This window comes from Tupaia chinensis, unplaced genomic scaffold (assembly GCF_000334495.1).
Source record: "Tupaia chinensis unplaced genomic scaffold, TupChi_1.0 Scaffold146131_1, whole genome shotgun sequence".
In the NCBI taxonomy this organism is placed as follows: Eukaryota; Metazoa; Chordata; class Mammalia; order Scandentia; family Tupaiidae; genus Tupaia; species Tupaia belangeri.
In genome coordinates, this window is record NW_006205986.1 from 260,667 (window position 1) to 280,712 (window position 20,046).

General features: G+C 40.3%; 1 protein-coding gene across 2 annotated transcripts in view; it reads right to left on the reverse strand.

Moving 5' to 3' along the window:
* STAC (SH3 and cysteine rich domain) overlaps positions 1–20,046 on the reverse strand; it is a 147,210-nt gene that overhangs the window by 4,774 nt on the left and 122,390 nt on the right. For both annotated transcript variants that reach the window (XM_014584247.1, XM_006168723.1), the window contains exons 9-10: positions 11,424–11,475; positions 11,190–11,327 (exon numbers count right to left, since the gene is read on the reverse strand). In XM_014584247.1, the coding sequence (XP_014439733.1) occupies positions 11,190–11,327; positions 11,424–11,475 (190 nt within the window). The remainder of the gene's footprint in view (positions 1–11,189; positions 11,328–11,423; positions 11,476–20,046) is intronic.

Here is a 20,046-nt window from a genome sequence, read left to right on the forward strand (position 1 = left end):
AACTGCTGGTTCCCAGGGAGTACCTATCTTGAAAGAACCTATGAAACTGCTTTGAGGTAAAGATTTACCTTTAAAACATGCCATGGAATGAGTTTTCTACCTTACTGAAATGTGCCCAGATTCAACCCCACGTAATATAATTCCAGCCAGTCAGCATTTATGTAGAGCTCCTTGCCTCCGTATGTTGACTGTTCTAAACATGCTTATTCAAAGCATGCTTAATTTAAATATTTACATAATCAAACTTGAAATCAAGTCACCAGCATTGTATCATGGTGATGTTAAATAGAGAGAATACGGGGCATGAATTCAGAATACTGAAATTCTAGCCAGAGCGAAGAGCCTTACGCCATTCATCACCCTAGACTTTGAGACAAACAAACCAAACAACATTGCAGTTTGAATCTCTTGTTTTTGTTGAGTCATTTTCAGAGTGTTCCATCATTTCTAGGACAGTAAGTTCCCATTTCCTTGGCAAAAAAAACCACTTAAGGTTCAAATGTGTGCTTGTATGTAAGGTAGATCTTTGCTTTTCCCTTTTCTCTTTCAAGGTTTCGATATGAATGGGAAAGATTGCTTGATAGAAGCTATGTAAGAGTTGTTTGAAAATGCCTCAGAGACAGGCAGCCACAAAGCACATCAATTCGCGCTTTGCTGAATGTATTGACTTATTTTGCATCTGTAGAGTGATTTAATTTTGGTAGACTTTCCCAACAGTAGGAAGTTCTGCACCTACTCTGTACTTCTTAGATAGTCTTGGTAGCAATAAGTAATAAATAAATTCACTAAGGGAAGTAAAAAAGATGAATACACATGGCTGAGCCAGGCTTCAGTAACTTTTACTCTACCCAGGAATAAAGGGTCTAAAATTTATAAATGGTAAAAATGCATATTTTTGTATGGTAAAAATACATAATCTCCTACTCTTGAAAATTTACCATTTTAGGAAACAAAAGCAGAGTTGGAAACATTTCCGTTCATTCAGAGGCAGAACGGAAAGATCATCCCAGAAGATTAATTATGGGTTAAAAAGAGCAGAAGAAGAGGGACAAGAGGTACTCCTTTGGGCTGAAGGACCATAAATAGGGGAACCAGCTACTCATAGTTTGTTGAGGACTCTCAATTTTAGCACTAAAAGTCCCAGGTCCCAGGAAACTCAGTCACAAAAGGGTGGGAAAAGGGAGAGAGTGTAAGGAAAGAAACTAAGGAGGAAAATAGAGAGGCAAGACATTTATGGGACACAGAATTGGGTTATTATCTAGACTCTTGTTGGGCCTGAGGTCCCTGTTTTGGAGTTAAACTTTAACACTCTGTGTTAAATTTTTGGTTGCTTAGTCATTACTACTATTACGGTTGCTTCTTTAAGACCACCTATGTTTGCCTTGGCTCTGGTTTTTTCATTTGGTGGACACTGAGCTGAACTCAGACTAATCTATTTGTTTTTCCAACTGGACTACAAAAAAATAAATACTTGAATAAAATCTATGTTAGAAGCAATGATTGAGTTGAAACTTGAGAAAATCCCCTTGGGAGGCTGTACAGGTAGATAAAGAAAGTGGAAAATGACAGAGGGATTAATGCAAAAGGAAAATACGGTAAAAAACTGAGATGATCCAACCAAGAAATGTTACGCACTTGGAGAAAGACACATTAAGATAAAAAAGTAAACGATAAACTGGGGGAAACGTTGACAACATATGGTAGACCAGGTGTAAACATTCCTAAAAGAAACTTTTTCAGTAGTATAAGAAAATGGGTGAAGTATATAAACAGATTATTCAGAAATGACATATAAATGCCTGATACATATGCAATAAAATTTCAAACTCTAGCCATCCAGGAAATAAAGATCAGCATAAGATATTCATCTATCAAAATGACAGATATCGAAAAGTAGTAATGCTCAATTCTGATGAGGATGTGGAGACTTAAATATTCTCATGAACAGCTGATGGAGATGTTAATTGGCATAATTTTTCTGGAGGTAACAGAACTTTGATCTGTTTTCCTGCAATTTCTAAGTATATCCTAAGGAAATAGTCAGAATAAGGAAGAAGGATTTAGGTTTAAAGATCCTCATTGCTGTGACCAATAATAGGTAAAACAAAACAAAACTCTGAATCTCCATATAAGAGATACTTAAATAAGTGCTTATATAGCCAAAGGAGAGTTTGGCAAACTCTTTTTGTCAAGGACTAAATAATAAATATTTTAGGTTTTGTGGGCCATATGTAGCAAAGACTCAACTCAGTCTTGTATTCTGAAAACTGCCACACACAGCACACAGATAAATGAATGTACCTACATTCTAATAAAACTTTGTTTATAAAAACAGGGCAGTCCAGATTTCGCCAATGAGTGATAGTTTTCCATCCCTGATGGAAATGTTACACAACTGTTAAAAATTAAGTTTTGATGAATGTTTAGTGATTAATGAAAAAGTGAGGGGAAACTAGAGCCAGGAGGTGGTGTGGAGGTTAAGGCATTGAATCTCACATGGCTGGCTGTGTAGTTTGATTCCTGGACCCGGCAGTTTGAAAAATCATGCTGGGGAACCAGCAGTTAGCGTAATGGCTGTGTCGCTGGTCTCCCACATAGTCGACCGCGGTTCGTGTCCCGGTGGCTTAAAACTCACGTCGGACGTGTGTACATGCGTGCCCAAGATCCCAAGAGGAGAATGGAGGAGAAGGGATTGCGGCTTGATCATCCCCTCTGGGGGGTGATTTCTCGCTTTCTGTCTCTCTCTGTCTGTCTGGAGAGTGCACGTGCCCTATAGTGAAAACCTCTCCAAAAAAAGAAAAAAAAATTATGCTGGGTGTGTGTGTGTGAGTGTGTGTGTGTGTGTGTGTGTGTGTGTGTGTGCATACCCAAAATCCTGAGAGGAGAGAGAAGGAGAAAGGATTATGGCACGGCCACCTGTTCCCAAGGGGTGATTTCTCACACCCAAACTCACTCCCTTGTGAACATAAACTACCCTATAGCAAAAAAAAGTTGGGGAACAAAATAAAATATAATATCAAAATATGAATGTAAACAAATGGTGTGAAATATGCCATAGCATTTATGTTGCTAATAGCTTGATGGTTGATTGCCTGTGGTGGCCATTCTTCTCTTTATACCTTTTATTTATTTATCTATTTTATATCTTTTAAAAGTATTATGTACCAAATTCTTTCCACGACAAATGCATCGTAATTTTATAATCTAATAGTAATTTCTTCTTTTTAAAAAATCTTTGAGGGGCCAGCAGATGGCATAGTGGTTATGTTGCTGGATTCCCACACGGTCGATCATGGTTCGAGTCCCGGAACTGGTGGCTTGAAAATCATGCCAGGTGTGTATGCGTGTGTGTCCAAGATCCCAGAAGGAAAATGGAGGAGAAAGGATTGTGATGTAGCCATCCCCCCAGGGGGGTGATTTCTCATTTTCCTTCTCACTATCTCTGTCTCTCTTTCTGGCGAGTGCATGCTCCCTTTGGCAAAAACCTCTAAAAAGAAAAAAAAAAAGCTTTGACAGAAAATAAGAAACAACGAGAATAGTTCTATAGGTATGATAGAACAGCCATGAAATATAAAATTTTCTTTTTGGTGTGTAGAGTTGACTTAATAAGAATACTTTTTGCATTTAAAAAAGAAAAAAACGAAGAGAACATACTCCTGTGTCAATGAAAACTTTAGCTGTTGAGCAATGGCTAATTTACTTCTATTTGGAAACAAAAGCCTTGTGAAAAAAAAATACAAGGCATTTCTTTTCATAATCAAATTTCTTCTATTTCTTTGTTAATGACCTTTTGTCCTTTTGTATTTTTAGAGTTTATAAATATCATCCTGCCTATTTTCTGGTGCTTACTGGATAATTTTAGGTGTTATTAACCATGCAGATGAATTCCCCACTTAGGCTGTCTTTACTCTGCGTGAGGATGGTGGCCGGGGAGATGGTGGTCAAGCATTGCGCCGAGGTTTTCCACAGGTGACCAGGTTTAACCCTCACATCCACATCAAGGAGATGCTACTTGCTGATTTTACAGACAAGAGTTTTTTTTTTGGAGAGGTTTTCACTATAGGGCTCATGCACTCGCCAGACAGACAGATAGAGAGACAGAGAGACAGAAAGCGAGAAATCACCCCCCAGAGGGGATGGTCACGCTGCAATCCCTTCTCCTCCATTCTCCTCTCGGGATCTTGGGCATGCACGCACATGCGCCGGACATGAATTTTAAGCCACCGGGTCCGGGATGTGAACCGCGGTCGACTACGTGGGAGTCCAGCGACATAGCCATTACGCTAACTGCTGGTTCCCTAGACAAGAGTATTAACAAAGTCACTGTGAAAACCAGTACAGCCATCATCGACTTGATACTAGAATCAGTATTCTTTCTATCCATGCTATATTATCCACTCCTCCAATTAACATGCGTGTTTTGAAATATTCCACTTAAATATTTTAGGACATTAAAGCAGAGGGAAATTTGAATTGTTTTTAAATAATAGATTTTTTTTTTTTTTGCTATAGGGCATGTGCACTCTCCAGAGAGAGAGAAGGAAAGTGAGAAATCTTTCTCTAGGAGGTATGGCCATTCTGCAGTTCCTCCTCCTCCTGGGATTTGGGGAAAGCACGCACATGCACTCGGTGTGATCTTCAGTTGGCCATGCGAAATCCAGTTGCCTTAACTTTCATATCATCTGATCCTTTAATAATAGATTTTTTTTTTGAGAGGTTTTTCACTATAGGGCATGTGCGCTTGCCAGACAGACAGAGAGAGACATAGAGACAGAAAGCGAGAAATCACCCCCCCCCCAGGGGGGGATGGTCACGCTGCAATCCCTTCTCCTCCATTCTCCTCTTGGGATCTTGGGCATGCACGCACACGTGCCCGGCGTGAGTTCTAAGCCACCGGGTCCGGGACGCGAACCACGGTCGACTACGTGGGAGTCCAGCGACATAGCCATTATGCTAACTGCTGGTTCCCAATAATAGATTTTTTAAATGTGAGGTTCTTTTCCCTCCTAACTTGGTACAGGGTGTGTGCATTCACCAGGGGGGAGAAAGGAGAGAGAGAGAGAGAGAGAGAGAGAGAGAGAGAGAGAGAGAGAGAGAGAAAACACCCACCCAGGGTGAGAGAGAGAGAGAGAGAGAATTCACCCCCAGAGGGGATGACCATGCCACAATCCCTTTTCCACCATTCTCATTTTGGGATTTTGGGCATTCACTCACACATGCTTGTCCAAGCAGTCAGTTCAGGAATTGAATCATGCAATCAGCCAAGTAGAATCCAGTTGCTTTAAACTTCATGCTGTCTTCTCACCTCTTAATAATAGATTTTAAAAATGTGAGTTATTTTTTTTCCTAACTTGCTACAGGCTACGTGAATGATAAAGAGAGAGAGAGATAGATAGATAGAGAGATAGATGTAGAGAGAGAGAGAGAGATAGAGAGAGGGATAAAACCTCCTGGGGGGATGGTTATGCCACAACTCCTTCTCCATCCTCATTTTGGGATTTGGGGCATGCACTCACACATGCCTGCATGTTTTTCAAGCCATAAGGCCAGGAACTGAACTATGCAGTTGGCTATGTGGAATCCAGTCCCCATAACCACCATGCCACTGGCTGGCCCTGAAATGTTATTTTTAAAAGTGGTTGACATATTCCAAACCTCACATAATATTAAGGACAGAGATTAAAAATAGAGAATTTGTGTATGGATAAAGAGACCTTAGTGCTTTGGGTTGACCCATATCAATTTGGAAATAGAAATGCCTTTAGTTATCACAGAATATCTACAGGACTTAAACAGATCATAGAAAAAAAGGGTAGTTCTCAAATTTCAGCTTTAACAGAATACCTTGGGAGTTTATAAAGGAGATTGATTCCTATCTTTACCTCAGAAATTCTGAATGAACAGATCTGAGGTAGAGTCCGGGAATTTGCATCTTCAACAAATAATTCTGATCCCTGGGTGAGTCTGGTTTGGGTGGTCCAAAGACCACATGTGAAGACTGGATGAATATCAGGGAGTGTGGTATTTTCCTAAAGAGTTATGGTCAGACCCATGTGGTTCCAGGTTCAGACTGAAACGTGGAGTTGTGTCTTGAGGATGTTTAACCCAAGAGGCTAGGTTGATAGGCTCACTCTGTCTCCCCCACCTCCCAAACCCTAGCAGATTATCAGTTTAACCATGAGGGTGGATGATGTAGGTATGAGGCCCATTCCCAGAGAAAGCATTCTTTGGGAATAGGCTAACACGTTGGTAGGAGTCAATGAACACATGCTCTGCTTCTAGAAATTGATCGACTTGAGAAAATTTTAATTTGCCTTCTGGTTTCACTGATAACATGTTTTAATAACATAAAACAATTTGATCTCAAATGGGGAAGCACGAGATTATTCTGAGAAAAAAAATCAAACTTGTGAGCAAGATTATTTGATAACAGGTTGCTAATAAAGATGACATACTTGCTGAGTTTATTTTACTTGAAAGATTTTCCAAATTTTTGAATGGGAAAGATACAGTTGGGTAAACTTAAGGAAGTTTGAAGTGTCAGCATGGGAGCAAGCTGGGGATATACCCATTTGGTTTGTGGGGTGTGTATGGCTTTACAGCTGGGGGCTCAGTCTGATAACGCTAAGATCATTGCCTGTGATAGACAATGACTCAACAGGGAGGCCACATGAGTGAGAATGTGTTTTCAAGGGGTCTCTGGTGCCCAAATGCTTGGCATTTGTGACATCTGCCTTCCCTGTGAGCCAAGCTGTGTAAATAATTCCTGATTGCTTAGAATTAGTTTCACATTATCGAGGGATGGATCACATGGCTGAGAGGGAGGCGTACTTGTGCTTAAGTTCCAGCATGGCCACTATTCGAGTATCTCTGCCTTCTCTCCTACGATTTTGCTCCTTGCACAAGGCACATAACCTTTGTGAGCCTTTGTTTTGCCACTTATTAAACAGAAATAATGAATAATGAATGAGTAAAATTCATACGGCATGTGTGTAACCGCCAATGAGTTGTTTTAATTACATATGCTTTCTAAACATTATATAATGTATGCATAAGACATAATTAAATAATGACTTATAATGATGATACTGCTACTAATTATTATTGTGACAATGTCTAGGAAAATAATGATTAATTTACTCTCTTCTTTTTTGTGAACCAGAGGTTAGAGAGAAAAGATTGTCTTTAAGGAACAGACCCCCAAACAGGTCATCACAATCTAAAAAGGGATAGCCACAATAGGTTTGTATGGGAGGCAGAGGAGTCCGTGCAGTGGCTTAGGGCAGTTGACTGTGGAGTTCCCCATGGGTGCTGTCATTAAGGAGAGTTTCTCAGACCTATTGCTCTGTACAGACAGATGACGGCTTTTGTTGTTACTTCTTTAGGGAGTGTGCATGTAAGTGATATGGTGAGCAAACACCAGCCCTAGGGAGAAGAAACAATTTGGGGCAGAAAAATGAAGGATCAGGTCATCTGAAGCAGGGTATATTTTATGCCAACACATGGATGGCTTGTGATTTCTTTAAATGTATATCCTGTCATAATCCTTCCTTCTCCAACAGGGAACAGGGAAAAAGAGAGGCTGTCCCATGTACAAAATGCAGCGTGTCCTCACATGGGCATACCATGTAGGACATTTTTATAAAAGAAAAGAAAAGACAATTCCAAGTAAAACCATAAAACTGGAGTGAAACCACAGAGCCCAGTGACTCAATATCCTAAGACTATTAGAGATTTTAATAACCTGAAGTTATTAGATAGCATACACCTCTGGGGGTTGTTGCATTTATGTAAGAGGCAGCTCCTGCACTTAGGTAGAGCGAGGGTAGGATGTGGCGATGCATGTGTTTGCATGTGCAACAGTTGAGGCCCAGGAAAACCACAGCAACACTGTGCACTTTTATAGCCTGATTCAAAAGAGAAGATGGAATATTTTAAATGTCGCTTCTTTTTAAATTTAGTTCTTGCGATGTGACACTACTTTAAATGGAAAAGAAAAAAGCCCTTGAACCTTTCAGTTTTCCCTTGTATTTAATTTTTTCACTACCGCTGTACCGTTAATACTTAACTTATGCCTTTACTCTTTACAAAGCCATCAGTAGAGATGGTGACAGACTATTTGACCATCTCTGCCTTCTCTCTCATGTTTCTCTTCAATTCTCCGAAGGCAGGAGATCTGACTGGGCCACATATCCTAAAAGTTTATCACTATCTATTAAAGCTTCCTCTTGTTCCCCCTGGGAGGTCATCAGCCCTTTTTTTTTTTTTTTTTTTTTTTTAAGAATTATTTATTTAGGAAGGTGAAAAAAAAAAAACAAAAACAAAAAAACACCACAATTATTTATTTAGGGGCCAGCAGGTGGCATAGTGGTTAAGGTGCTGGACTCTCACATGGTTGACCATGGTTTGAGTTCCAGACCCAGTGGCTTAAAACTCATGCCAGGTGCATGTGTGTGCATGCCCAAAATCCTGAGAGGAGAAGGGAGGAGAAGGGACTGTAGTGTGGCCATCCCCTCTGGGGGTGTGGGGGGTGGTGATTTCTTGCTTTCTGTCTCTCTGGCAAGAGTATGCACCCTATAGCAAAAATCTCTCAAAAATAATATATTTCATTGTATTTGTTATTATTTTAATTTGCTATAGGGTACATGCACATGTGCGAGAGAGAGAGAGAGAGAGAGAGCTACCAGGTCTGGGACTCGAACCGCAATTGGCATTGTAGGAGTCCAGCACTCTAACCATACATTTCTTTAATACTTTGTTCTCCCATCAGCTATTTGGTACCATAAGACCCTTAAATTCAGATTAATCAGTGGTTGTGTTGGTGCTGAGAGTGAGCTGGGGTGGGGTTGTGGTAAGGAGACTTTAAGTCTCATGGTTCCATCTCATACTCCATCTATTTTGCTCTGGTTCTAAGAATAAAACCACAGTTTCAGGCCCCATCTGCATCATTCCCTTTGCTTACCTTGAGGGAGCGGTGACTGGGATGTGGGTCTGGATTCCAATATTCTCTCTATAATTTCATAACACCACTGAACACCTGCCTTGGCTCCTATTACTATCCAGTAAAGAACAGATGTTTGCTGACTTCATCCCTCCCACTGTCATATGACTGTTCCTAACTCTCATCATTATGAACTCTACTCTGATAACTCCCTGTCTTGCACACTGCTTCCCTACCCCTGCATTTCAGATTATTTTCTGAAGTACGTCACGGAAAGTGGAATTACTGCACTCACAGGTTGAGCATTTTCATGGATCTTAGTGCATGGCACCAAATCACTACGCAAAACGAGTGAACTCATGTATCCTAGGGTCTATAAACAATTTAATTTTACTTTGTCCCTCACTTTTGTGTATTTAAAAGGGAAAATAACACTTCAAATTACTGGTTTCTCATTTGCAGTATGATTTATTTGATAAATTGGTTTCTCATTTGCAGTATAATATTCATTTGATTTATTTTAATATAAGGGGAGGGAATGTTAAACTCTTTATTTTGTTTTATGATTTTCAAATAAACTTAAAAAAACTATTTCTCTATATAGCAACTTATATTTAGATGTTTCTTTTAGAGATTCTTTTGAATAGCCCTAAAGGAAAGGCAAATCATTATTCTTTGAGAGTGTTCCTTAGTCTGAAAGTGATAAAGTCATTTGGAACCACATGTGGCATATGAAATGTTTAATTAAGTTGGATAAAAGTCAAATATAATTATAAAGTAATGACTGATTTCTTTCATGACATAGAAACTATTTTTGAAGGCAATTCTAAAAAAAAAGACATTCAAGATATGTTTCAAGCAACTCTATTGAACTGAAATGTATCACAATTATTCATGAATTTTTTCACTTAGTACTTTTGTAGGAGGAGCCTTGTTATTTTCTACCAAAGTCACATTGCCTCAGGAAATATCTGAATTATTTTACATACCTAGAATGCAGAAAGAGAGGCAAGTTTTGACTTCAAAAAATTTGAAACAGAAGTCCACTATAATGTTTCCTTTGGAGATAAATTACATTTCAAATTTCTTTCATCCATTTTTAAAAAATTTTAATTGCTAGTGTGTGTGCTCACCAGGGAGAAACAGAGAGAGAGGGAGAGTAAGAACTTCCTAATAGATTGTGCTTGGGAAGTGCGCCAAACTTCCCTCTCCATTTCTCCATCCTGTTGAGATTTTGGGCACATCTGCACGTGTGTCCTGCATATTTTCAAGTCACCAGACTTGGGATTTAAACAGTGGTCAGTCATGTTAGATCTGACGCCCCTAACTAAGCCGAGGGCCAGCCTGGAATTTTCAACTTCGAATTCCCCAGTTCCTTCTCTATTATATCAAAAACAAACTTGGAAGTCTAGGCATAGTATTTTTACTATGTGATGAGAGTATAGGATATGACATGAGGGGAGCTGCAGTCAGAGGGACAGTACGAAGTCTTCTTTGTCTTCAAAGAAGACAAAGAGAGAAAGAGTAAGACAAAGAGAGAAAGAATACAACAAAGAGTTAGTATGTGTGTCCTGGTTTCACTTCTCGTAGACATAAAGGTGCAGGGAGCACACGTCTTCTCAAGAAAACTGACAAATCTCATAAAGAACTCTACGTTCAAAATGACACTGGAGCAAGAGGGTGCCGATGCTCTAGACGAGATGTAGAAAGATGTCCAGTGCTTGAGCCTGAGATAGTGTTTGACTATATCTGTCTTAAGTCATGGTGTGATGGTGTCACAGGCTTCAGTGAGCAGTCAGAAACTTGGTGTCTGGACAAGTAGACCTAAGAGGCATTCTTGGAGTTGGAAACAAACACAGTGAACCTTGGAACACAGCGTCAACTTACAACAATGTTCTCCCAAGAGGTTGAAGATTTCACCACACTGGTGGACGCCAGTACAGAGCCCCACTAGAGACCAGTGATCTTCAAAGAAAAGCATGGAACTAGATATCTCCCCATCCTGCAGCCAGGACATGATGCACACTTCCTCTTGTGAACAGATAATATTACATGAGTTTCCTAACATTTTGGTTCTGCATGTTTAGATCCAACTAGTCTAATATTATTGCAGTAAGTATATTTTTCTCAAAATGAGTACTGTGGATGTGACCCCTCTCATTCAGACCTATATGTATTATGACATGTGTTAAAATGACTCTTACTCTAAGGTGCCTATACCTGGATGGTGTTTGTGTGCTTTACTCACCTGATTCTCTTTCAGTGTTATCTGCCCCTGTTCCTTACACCCAATGAAGGTTCTAACACATCTAAAAATCTTCTCATTTTTCTGGACTCGCTGGACAAAGTTGGCTGGAAAGAAGCCAATCCTATCTTGAATTTTTCCCTGAAAGGAAAAAACAAGGCGAGCATTCATTATTGGAGCATTCACTCTAATTAGAGTTACCAAGTGAATATTTTTTAAAGAAAGAGAAATACCTACTTTCCACCAGTCTTCATTGGAATCCTCTAAGAGAGTAATCATGTCTCCTGGCCTAAAATGAAAAATAAATGAGTTGGATGGGAAAGTAGAGAAATGAGAGGAGAGAGAGAGAGAGAGAGAGAGAGAGAGAGATAGAGAGATAGAGAGAGAGAGAGAAAGGTAATACTTTGAAATTAGAAATAATCATTTTTCATTTATATAATCCTTAAAATAGAAATGCAATAAACATGACTTTTACCAGCTCTTCCCCACCCAAGAAAATAGCTTTGTTATACATTGAAAGCAAGTATAGTTTCTGTATTTTAAAAGGCAATCCTCCCTGTATTTTTATACATAAAACATCACATACTGTAAAACCCTCCAAAATATAGAAGTTGATAAGTTTGAAGGTGCAGGCTCTCCTTCCTATTCTGCCCACAGTCTTTCTCCCTTCTAGACCCTTTCCATGTACTTCCATTCATACACACATATATACTTGTATTTTGTTGTTGTTTAGTGTTGACTTTTGGAATTAAGTATCATCTTTTTCATGATCTGCATCTTCTCAGCTTTCTTGAAACCTAGCACACTTTTCCTTAGCTCCACTTTCCCTGTTTGCCATTTTTTTTCTCTTTTTCTATATGTATGGAGTGGGAAGAAGGGAAATGGAGGAGGGGGGCAGAGAAAGAGAGAGAGAGAGAGAGAGGAGAGAGAGAGAGAGAGAGAGAGAGAGAGAGAGAGAGAGAGAGAGAGAGAGAGGGAGAGAGAGAGAGAGAGAGAGAGAGAGAGAGAGAGAGAGAGATATGAAAGAGGTTTTATTTATTTTGAGAGAGATTTTGCTATAGGGCATGTACATTTGCCAGAGAACTAAAGAGACAGTGAGACAGAAAGCAAGTAATCATCCCCCGAGGGGATGGCTATGCTGCAATCCCCTCTCCTCAAGCCTCTTCTCAGGATCATGGGCATGCATACACATATACCTGGCATGAGTTTTACATTGCCAGCTCTGGGACTCGAACTATGGTCAACTATGTGACAGTCTAACAACATAATATTATGCCATCTAACAATCCCGAGAGAGGTATTTTTGACAGGATCTTGTTATATGTGATCCTCCTGTCCTGGTCTCCCAGTCACTGGGACCACAGGGGCATATCACCTTGCCCAGCCTGTTCAGCTTGGGCTAGGAACTGCCCATGGACCTCCCAGTCACTCTTAGCCATCGTGCAGGGGTACCCTCTCACTTGCGCCCCATGGCTGGTTTGTCTACTATCTTTTATGTTGGTATAATTTGAAATTTTATTGTAGATGTGTGTGTGTGTGCACGTTTACATCACTCATTAAGAATTACGTGGGTATAGACGAAGACTCACCTGTTCATGTTTTGTGGTGTTGTTACGGATGTAGTGACTGTAGCATTTGTCACTTTTTCTTTGATTTTCACACCCAGATGTGTGTGTGTGTGCGTGCGCACTTTGACTCCTGATAATCCACACTTATTGTAGCTTACATAATCTGAAGACTCTTAATTTATATGTTGGGACAATTTCCTCGACTATTTCTTTCACTGTTTCCTCCATTTTCTCCCTTCTTTCCTTTTAGAACTTCTAGTCAATATATGTGAGACCTTTGGACTCCATCTTCCAACCCTTTCATCTTTCCTAGACATTTCCCAATTTGTCTCTACTGTGTCCTTAAACATTTTTCCAATTTTATCTCCCAATTGTTTATTTTGTATTTGGGGTTGTGTCTTCTATTATTTGTTTATTATTGTTATAATTTTTGCTAGAGGATGTGTGTGCTCATCGGAGAGGCAGAGAGACAAGGATAGAGGGAGAGGAGAAAGCATCCCCCCATGACCAACAGACATGCCTAAACCCCTCCTCCTCCATCTCTCCCTCCTTTTGGCATTTTGGGCACACATGTACAGGCACTTGGTGTGTTTCTCAAGCTGCTGCGTCAAGGACTCGGATGGCACGGCTTTCCGTGTGGGATCCAGTTACCTTAACTGCCAGGCCATGGAGCCAGTCCAGTCTTCTATCATTTATTATAAGACTAAGAGTTGTTTTAAGAAAAAAAAAAATACTTTTAAGTGTTTTTTTTCTGAAAGAATGTTTTAGTTTTTTTAAAGAAAAGTTTGCTGATAGAAAGTAAGAGAGAAACAGTCAACCTCAAGAGAGTTTCAAGCGATGATCTTCCCTGCAGCCTTCCCAGTCATCCAGGATCATATACGTCTGATGTGTACTCACTGACCTGGGACCTGAACCCTGATCTTCCATATGGCTGACTGCCATTGTGCTATTGTCACATCCTGATGATTGGGCCTCTTTCTCTTTCTTCTTTCTTCCTCCCTCTTTTCTTTCTTTTCTTTTCCTTTTTCTTTCTTCCTTCCTTCCTTCTTTCCTTCCTTCCTTCTTTCCTTCCTTCCTTCTTTCCTTCCTTCCTTCTTTCCTTCCTTCCTTCTTTCCTTCCTTCCTTCTTTCCTTCCTTCCTTCTTTCCTTCCTTCCTTCTTTCCTTCCTTCCTTCTTTCCTTCCTTCCTTCTTTCCTTCCTTCCTTCTTTCCTTCCTTCCTTCTTTCCTTCCTTCCTTCCTTTCTCTCTCTCTCTCTTTCTTTCTTTCTTTCACCTTTCTTTCATTTTCTTTCACCTTTCTTTCATTTTCTTTCTTCTTTCTTTCATTTTCTTTCTTCTTTTCTTCTCTTTCTTTCCTTCTTTTCTATCTACTTACCTTTTTTATTCCTCTTTCTTTCTCTCTCTTTCTTTCTTTGACTTTCTCTTTCTTTCCTCTCTCCCTTCCTTTCTTTACCAGAGGCCACACATGAGAGAGAAAGAGAAAGTGAGAAAGAGCACATGCATACCCCTCAACACAGACACACACCAACAGTGGCCATGCTCCATTTCTTTTTCCTTCAAATCTTTGTTCTGTCAGGACCTTGGGCATGTGTGCCAGGCATGTTTTCTAAGCTGTTGGAGCTGGAACTCAAACTTGGCCATGTGGGTTCCAGTTTCCTTGGTAGGCTTAACCACTGTGCTATGGGGCTACCATCTTATTATTTCTTTGTTATTTTCTGAAATGCAATATTATAATGGATCTATTGGAGGATATTACTTTATTTTTAAAAAACAGCATTTCTTTTCTTTATTGAATTACTTGTTTCCTCTAGGATTACTTGGCTATCCTTTATATTATTATTTCTCCTTCATGTCATGAGCTTTTCTCCAACATCTGGTTTTCCTTAGTTGTCTCTTTTTATTGATGACTGAAAATGGAGGTAGATGAGTGTGGACGGTTGGCAGGCTTCTCAGCTGTTACATACACCTGGTCTTCCATGGTCTCTCTGGCAAGAGCGAGGGCTGTTTACAGGCTCTGTTTAAGAAAGCAGGTGTGTTAATTAATGCATCTTACTTTTGGATACTTGAAAGTACAGCAGGCAAGGAGCCTGGTGCCTTTTTCCATTACCCCAGTGGCTGAAACAAGGAAGCTTCCTTAATCCTGGTGAGAGAGAAGTCAGTTCATTTTCCTCCTATGCAGGGTGCCTTTACCTGGTCTTTAGGTCAGGAAGTCCATCATTATCAGGTGTCTGTCCACACAGAAGCCTGCTCAGGCATGGCTTTCTTTTCCTTACAAGTATTGGTTTGATTCTGCAGTCAAATGCCATACTATACCTGGGGCTCTGTATCAGTTATATATCACCACAATGATGCTGTGTAACAAATAGCTACAAAACCCAAACTGTTTACTCACATGCCTGGGAGTTGGGTGACTTTTGATATGGTACTGGGAAGATTGCGCCCTAGTCTATGTTTCTCACACACACACCCCAACAGTGGTCAAGCTACATTTGACCACTAGAAGGCCAGTTTGAACATTCATGGGAATGGGAGAAGCTCAAGCGCAGTAAACAGAAACAGGCAAAACATAAGGTCTGGAAGGTTGAGGCTCAAGACTGACACATTGTAACTTTGGCCTTTGTTTTTTTTTTCTAGAGATTTTTTTTGCTGTAGGGCATGTGTGCTCTCTGTTGTGAGACATAAAGTGAGAAATCATCCCCTGGGTGGGGGGATGGCCACACCACAAACCACAATCCCTTCTCCTCCATTCTTCTTTTGGGTTTTTGGGCACACACATACATATGGCCAGCGTGTTTTAAGTTGCCAGATCTGGCACTTGAACTATGTGGGAATCCAGCGACGCAACCATTACGCCATCTGGTGGTTGCACTTTTGCCTCATTTTATTGGCCAAAGGAAGTAGCAAGGCCAGTCCAGACTCAGGGACTGGAGTAATAGGTTCTATCTCTGTAGTGAGAAGAACTACCAAGTCTCAAGTCCAGGGAGAGGTGAAGAATCAGGGTTATTAATGCAATCATCACTGCCATGCGCTTGAGTGAATTTGCTGTGTCTTCAGTGTCCCTTTGTGTTCCCACATCAAGAGATTTTTTTTCCCTGAGCATTCTTTGGTTTTTGGTCATCTTCATTGTTGTTGTTTTTTGTTTTTTGTTTTTTTTTTTTTTTTGAGAGGCTTTTGCTATAGGGCGCATGTGCTCACCAGAGAGACAGAGAGACAGAAAGTGAGAAATCACTCCCTAGGGGGGATGGCCACACCACAATCCCTTCTCCACCATTCTCCTCTCAGGATCTTGGGCATGCACGCACACGCACCCGGAGTGTGTTTAAGCCACTGGGTCAAGGACTTGAACTGTGGTTGACTACATGGGAGTCCAGCAACATAGCCATTACACCAACTGCTGGACCCCATCTTCATTGTTCTTGACTCAACTGCTTTTGCTGTAGTCTGTCTGGAGATTCCTAAGATATCTTTGTCTCTCCCAGTATTCTTTCTTGTTTTCTTGTGCTGTTATGGATGTATGTTTAAAAAACCTGCTGTTTCTGACATTTTTAGAAATTGGAGTTAGGAAGTAGATTTGTGTGCTCATTTTCCCATTCTGATTCGATCTCTTCTGCTGTCATTTTCAATTCTCAGTTAATATTCATCTTTGTTGGAGATTCCAAGTAGAACAGGCTTGTTACACCTGAAGTATTAAACACAACTGGCATTTGGGTATTTCAACAGTCACAGTTTCATTTGGCTGCCACAGACACGAGAGGGCAAAAAACTCTTTCCCAGGTGAGGGATTTAATTAATTAAGCAGCAAGGATGAAAGTCAATGCAGAAAATCTTCTAAACTCCAGCAGATTTTGTTTAACCCAATAACCTAAGAAACCATGTGTTAGTATCAAATATAATGATTTTGCTGCTGGTTTTGTAGAAATTCTAAGTAGGGAATAGAGCTGGAGACTGCATGGGAGGTTTCTTTTCTTCAGGGTGAAAGATGGTGCTGCTTGAATCTGACCCCTATTTTTACAGTCTAGCTAGAGACCAATTCTTTACTGTGCCCAGAGCGAACAGTCTCTAAGTATATGCGCCATGTTAGCTACCCTACACATGAGAATAAAAAACTCGCTGTAATACAAGCTATAATTTTATAAGAAATAGTGGACATGCTTCTGACGACGTGATGAGAATTTGTTTTTTAATTTAAATTAATTTTTTTTTGTTTTTACTATAAAAGAGCTCCACCAGGAGCAGAAAATTGCTTGGTGAATGAGGAGAGTTAAATTCATTCATTTATTCTATTTTTAAAAAATCATCAGAGAGTATGTGGGTTTCCCAGAGAGATAAGAGACAGAGAGAGAGAGAGGAGGAGAAAGCACACACCCAGTGCAATCCCTTCCCTTCCATTTCTCTATCTTGTTGGGATTTGGGGCATGCATGCACATGCACCTGCTGAATTTTTCAAGCCAGGGCTGGGATTCCAACTGCAGTCAGCCATGTGGGATCCAGCTCTCTTAACCACTAGGCTAGGGGGCCAGCCCAATCCATTTATTATTTCCTTTTTTTTTTTTTTTTTACTCACTCATGTGACAAATATGTATGGAATATAGACTCTGGAGGAAACATTTAGGTAGGCACTGGGTTTACTTTGATGAATAAAATCCTCACTGGAGCTACTAGTCTAGTGAGAAAGATGTATAATAAGCAAGTAAATACATGATAAAACATTTAATAAACATATCGATACTAATATATAGTATGGATATATAATTAATAAATATATATTGCAAGTTGACTGAAGGGCTATGATGGAAATAAAGAAGATGGAAACCAAAAGAACATGAGTATAGTCTCATTGAGATGAGTCTAATACGCTTGGCATCTGGCAGACATAGGTAATGTTTATTTTTTACTAGAGGGAAAATTGTGCCCTACGTTAGCACTTGAATCTAATACAACAATGCTTTAATACCTGGGTCAGCAAACCCAAGGCTTGTGGGATTTGTACTGTCCCCCAGCCCATCCAGGGACCACCTGATAATCTCAGCCTTCTTTTCCACTGAGCCTGCACTCAGACTTAGAATCCTTTTCAACACCGGGCTCTAGGAAGTGAGTCTCAGTAGGCATATAAGATAAAACCATCCTGTGTAATATGTTTTTGTTGTTGTTGTGTTTTCTTCCCTTTTTTGTTTTTTGAAGTTCTTTTTTTCCATAGAGTTCCTGCACTTGCCAGAGAGAGACAGAGAGAGACAGTGAGACAATGAGAGAGGAAGTGAGAAATCACTCCCTGGGGGGATGGCCAAGCCACAATTCCTTCTCCTCCATTCTTCTCCTGGGATTTTGGGCATGCATGCACATGTACCCAGTGTGATTTTCAAGTCTCCAGGTCTGGAACTCAATTCTTAGTTGGCCCTATGGGAGTTCAGTGCCTTAATCTCTACACCACCTGCTGGCCTGTGTGTGTGTGTTTTCTTAATGTGTCTTGACCCAATTTTGTGACCTTGACTAGGGTGAGTCAGTTCCCTTCCTTCTTCTTTTTTCTTTTAATTGTCAGAGGGTGCGTGTGCTTGCTAGAGACAGACAGACAGAGGGAGAGAGTACCTCTCAATGCTGTCCTTACCCTGCGAGCCTTTCTCTTTCACTTCGAGTTCTCTCCACTTATTTAATGCTTCTGTGGCTTCTAGGTTTCTTTCCGTAGAATAATCCTTTATTCAGGTTATCACACTCCAGGCATTTTTGAGGAAAACCCTGATATGGCCTAAAGGTTATTCTTTTACTTTGAGGTGACTTTATGTTTCTGATCTACTATTTGTCAGTTTTATAATTAAACTTTTTTTTTAATTGCCAGAGGGCATATGCATTTGCCAAAGAGACAGAGAGAGAGTGAAAAAAGAAGAGGGAGAAAGGACTCCCCAATGGGGTGTGGTCACATTGCAATTCCTTCTCCATTTCTCCATCCTGTCAAGATTTGGGGCATGCACACAGGCCTAGTGTGTTTTTCCAGGCACCGGGTCCAGGACCTGGCTCCCTTAATCACTAGGCCATGGGGACAGTCCTTAATTTAACTTTTTATTTCCAAATTTTGGGGACCAACTTGATGAGACCCGAAATAATTAAACACAAGTGTCCTTTGCTTAATTCAGAGCGTTCTAAATCCAGGTGAAAGTTCTGCTTTCATCGTACCTACATTCCAGAACTATACACCTTGACAGAAAGTATAAGCAATTCGTAAACAGTAAGGGTCAGTTTCCTATTTGTTGAAGACACATCAGAGAACCATAGCTTGCCTATCCTTTTGTTCGCTTAGTATAATTTGTCATAGGTCCGGGGGAAGATTTTCAGATGGGTTATAGCATGACTCATGGGAAGCTTTGAAATGGCAAGGGAGCTATGGGCTACCAACAAGAAGAGGAGTAAAACAACAAAAACAACCCATAGAATTAAGGCTTAACAGAGAGCAGGACAGGTTATTTGTAGGACTGTATGTGCATGCACATACATGCACACGAGACTGAGGTGGTAATCTGGGTTTCTTCTCAGCAGTTACTCTGCCACCCTCATTTCTTGATTTTCCATGTGGGCCTTGGAGCCTGTGTCTTCTACCACCAGGTGAACTGGCTTCAGGGCCTCAGTGGGAACAGCACTCACAGAGCGTGTATATGGTGCAAGCTGAGCCCCTGGCTATAGGGCAACTCTTCTGCAGAGTGCTATGAAGATGGCTTAGTCTTCAATGGGTGGGAGCCCTTGGAGGCAGGAACATGAGTTGATCTTCAGTCCCTACGCCCAGCCTCTCTTCATTCCTCATGTAGAGCACAGAGTCCTAAAAGTGGAGACACTGACATGCTCCGATGAGGTCACTGCTGCTGAGAAACGCCTTTATATGGCCTGAAACGACCTGAGACCTCAGCCTGGGCTTCAACTGGGAATCACACGTCACAGGGGGATGTTCTGGGTCCTTCTTTGCTTTCTAAATGCTTTGATTATACTAAATATTTTTATAATTCAAAGAAAATTGGCATTATTTACTTATTTATTATTTTTTACTTCTCCATATCAACATATCTGCCCATAAAGCCCAAGTAAATGATATGGCATTTGAATATTTTTCTGAACACTTACAACATTTTAGGTATTGGGTATTTGCTAGAGGTACAAAGACGGAAAGATTTCTCTAAAGCTTCAGTTTTCTTATCTGTAAGATGAGGATAAATAGCACCTACTTCAGCCATTTTTATTATTATTATTATTATTATTTGAGGACTAAATGAGGTAATACTTGTAAAGCACATTTAGATAAGCCCACAATACA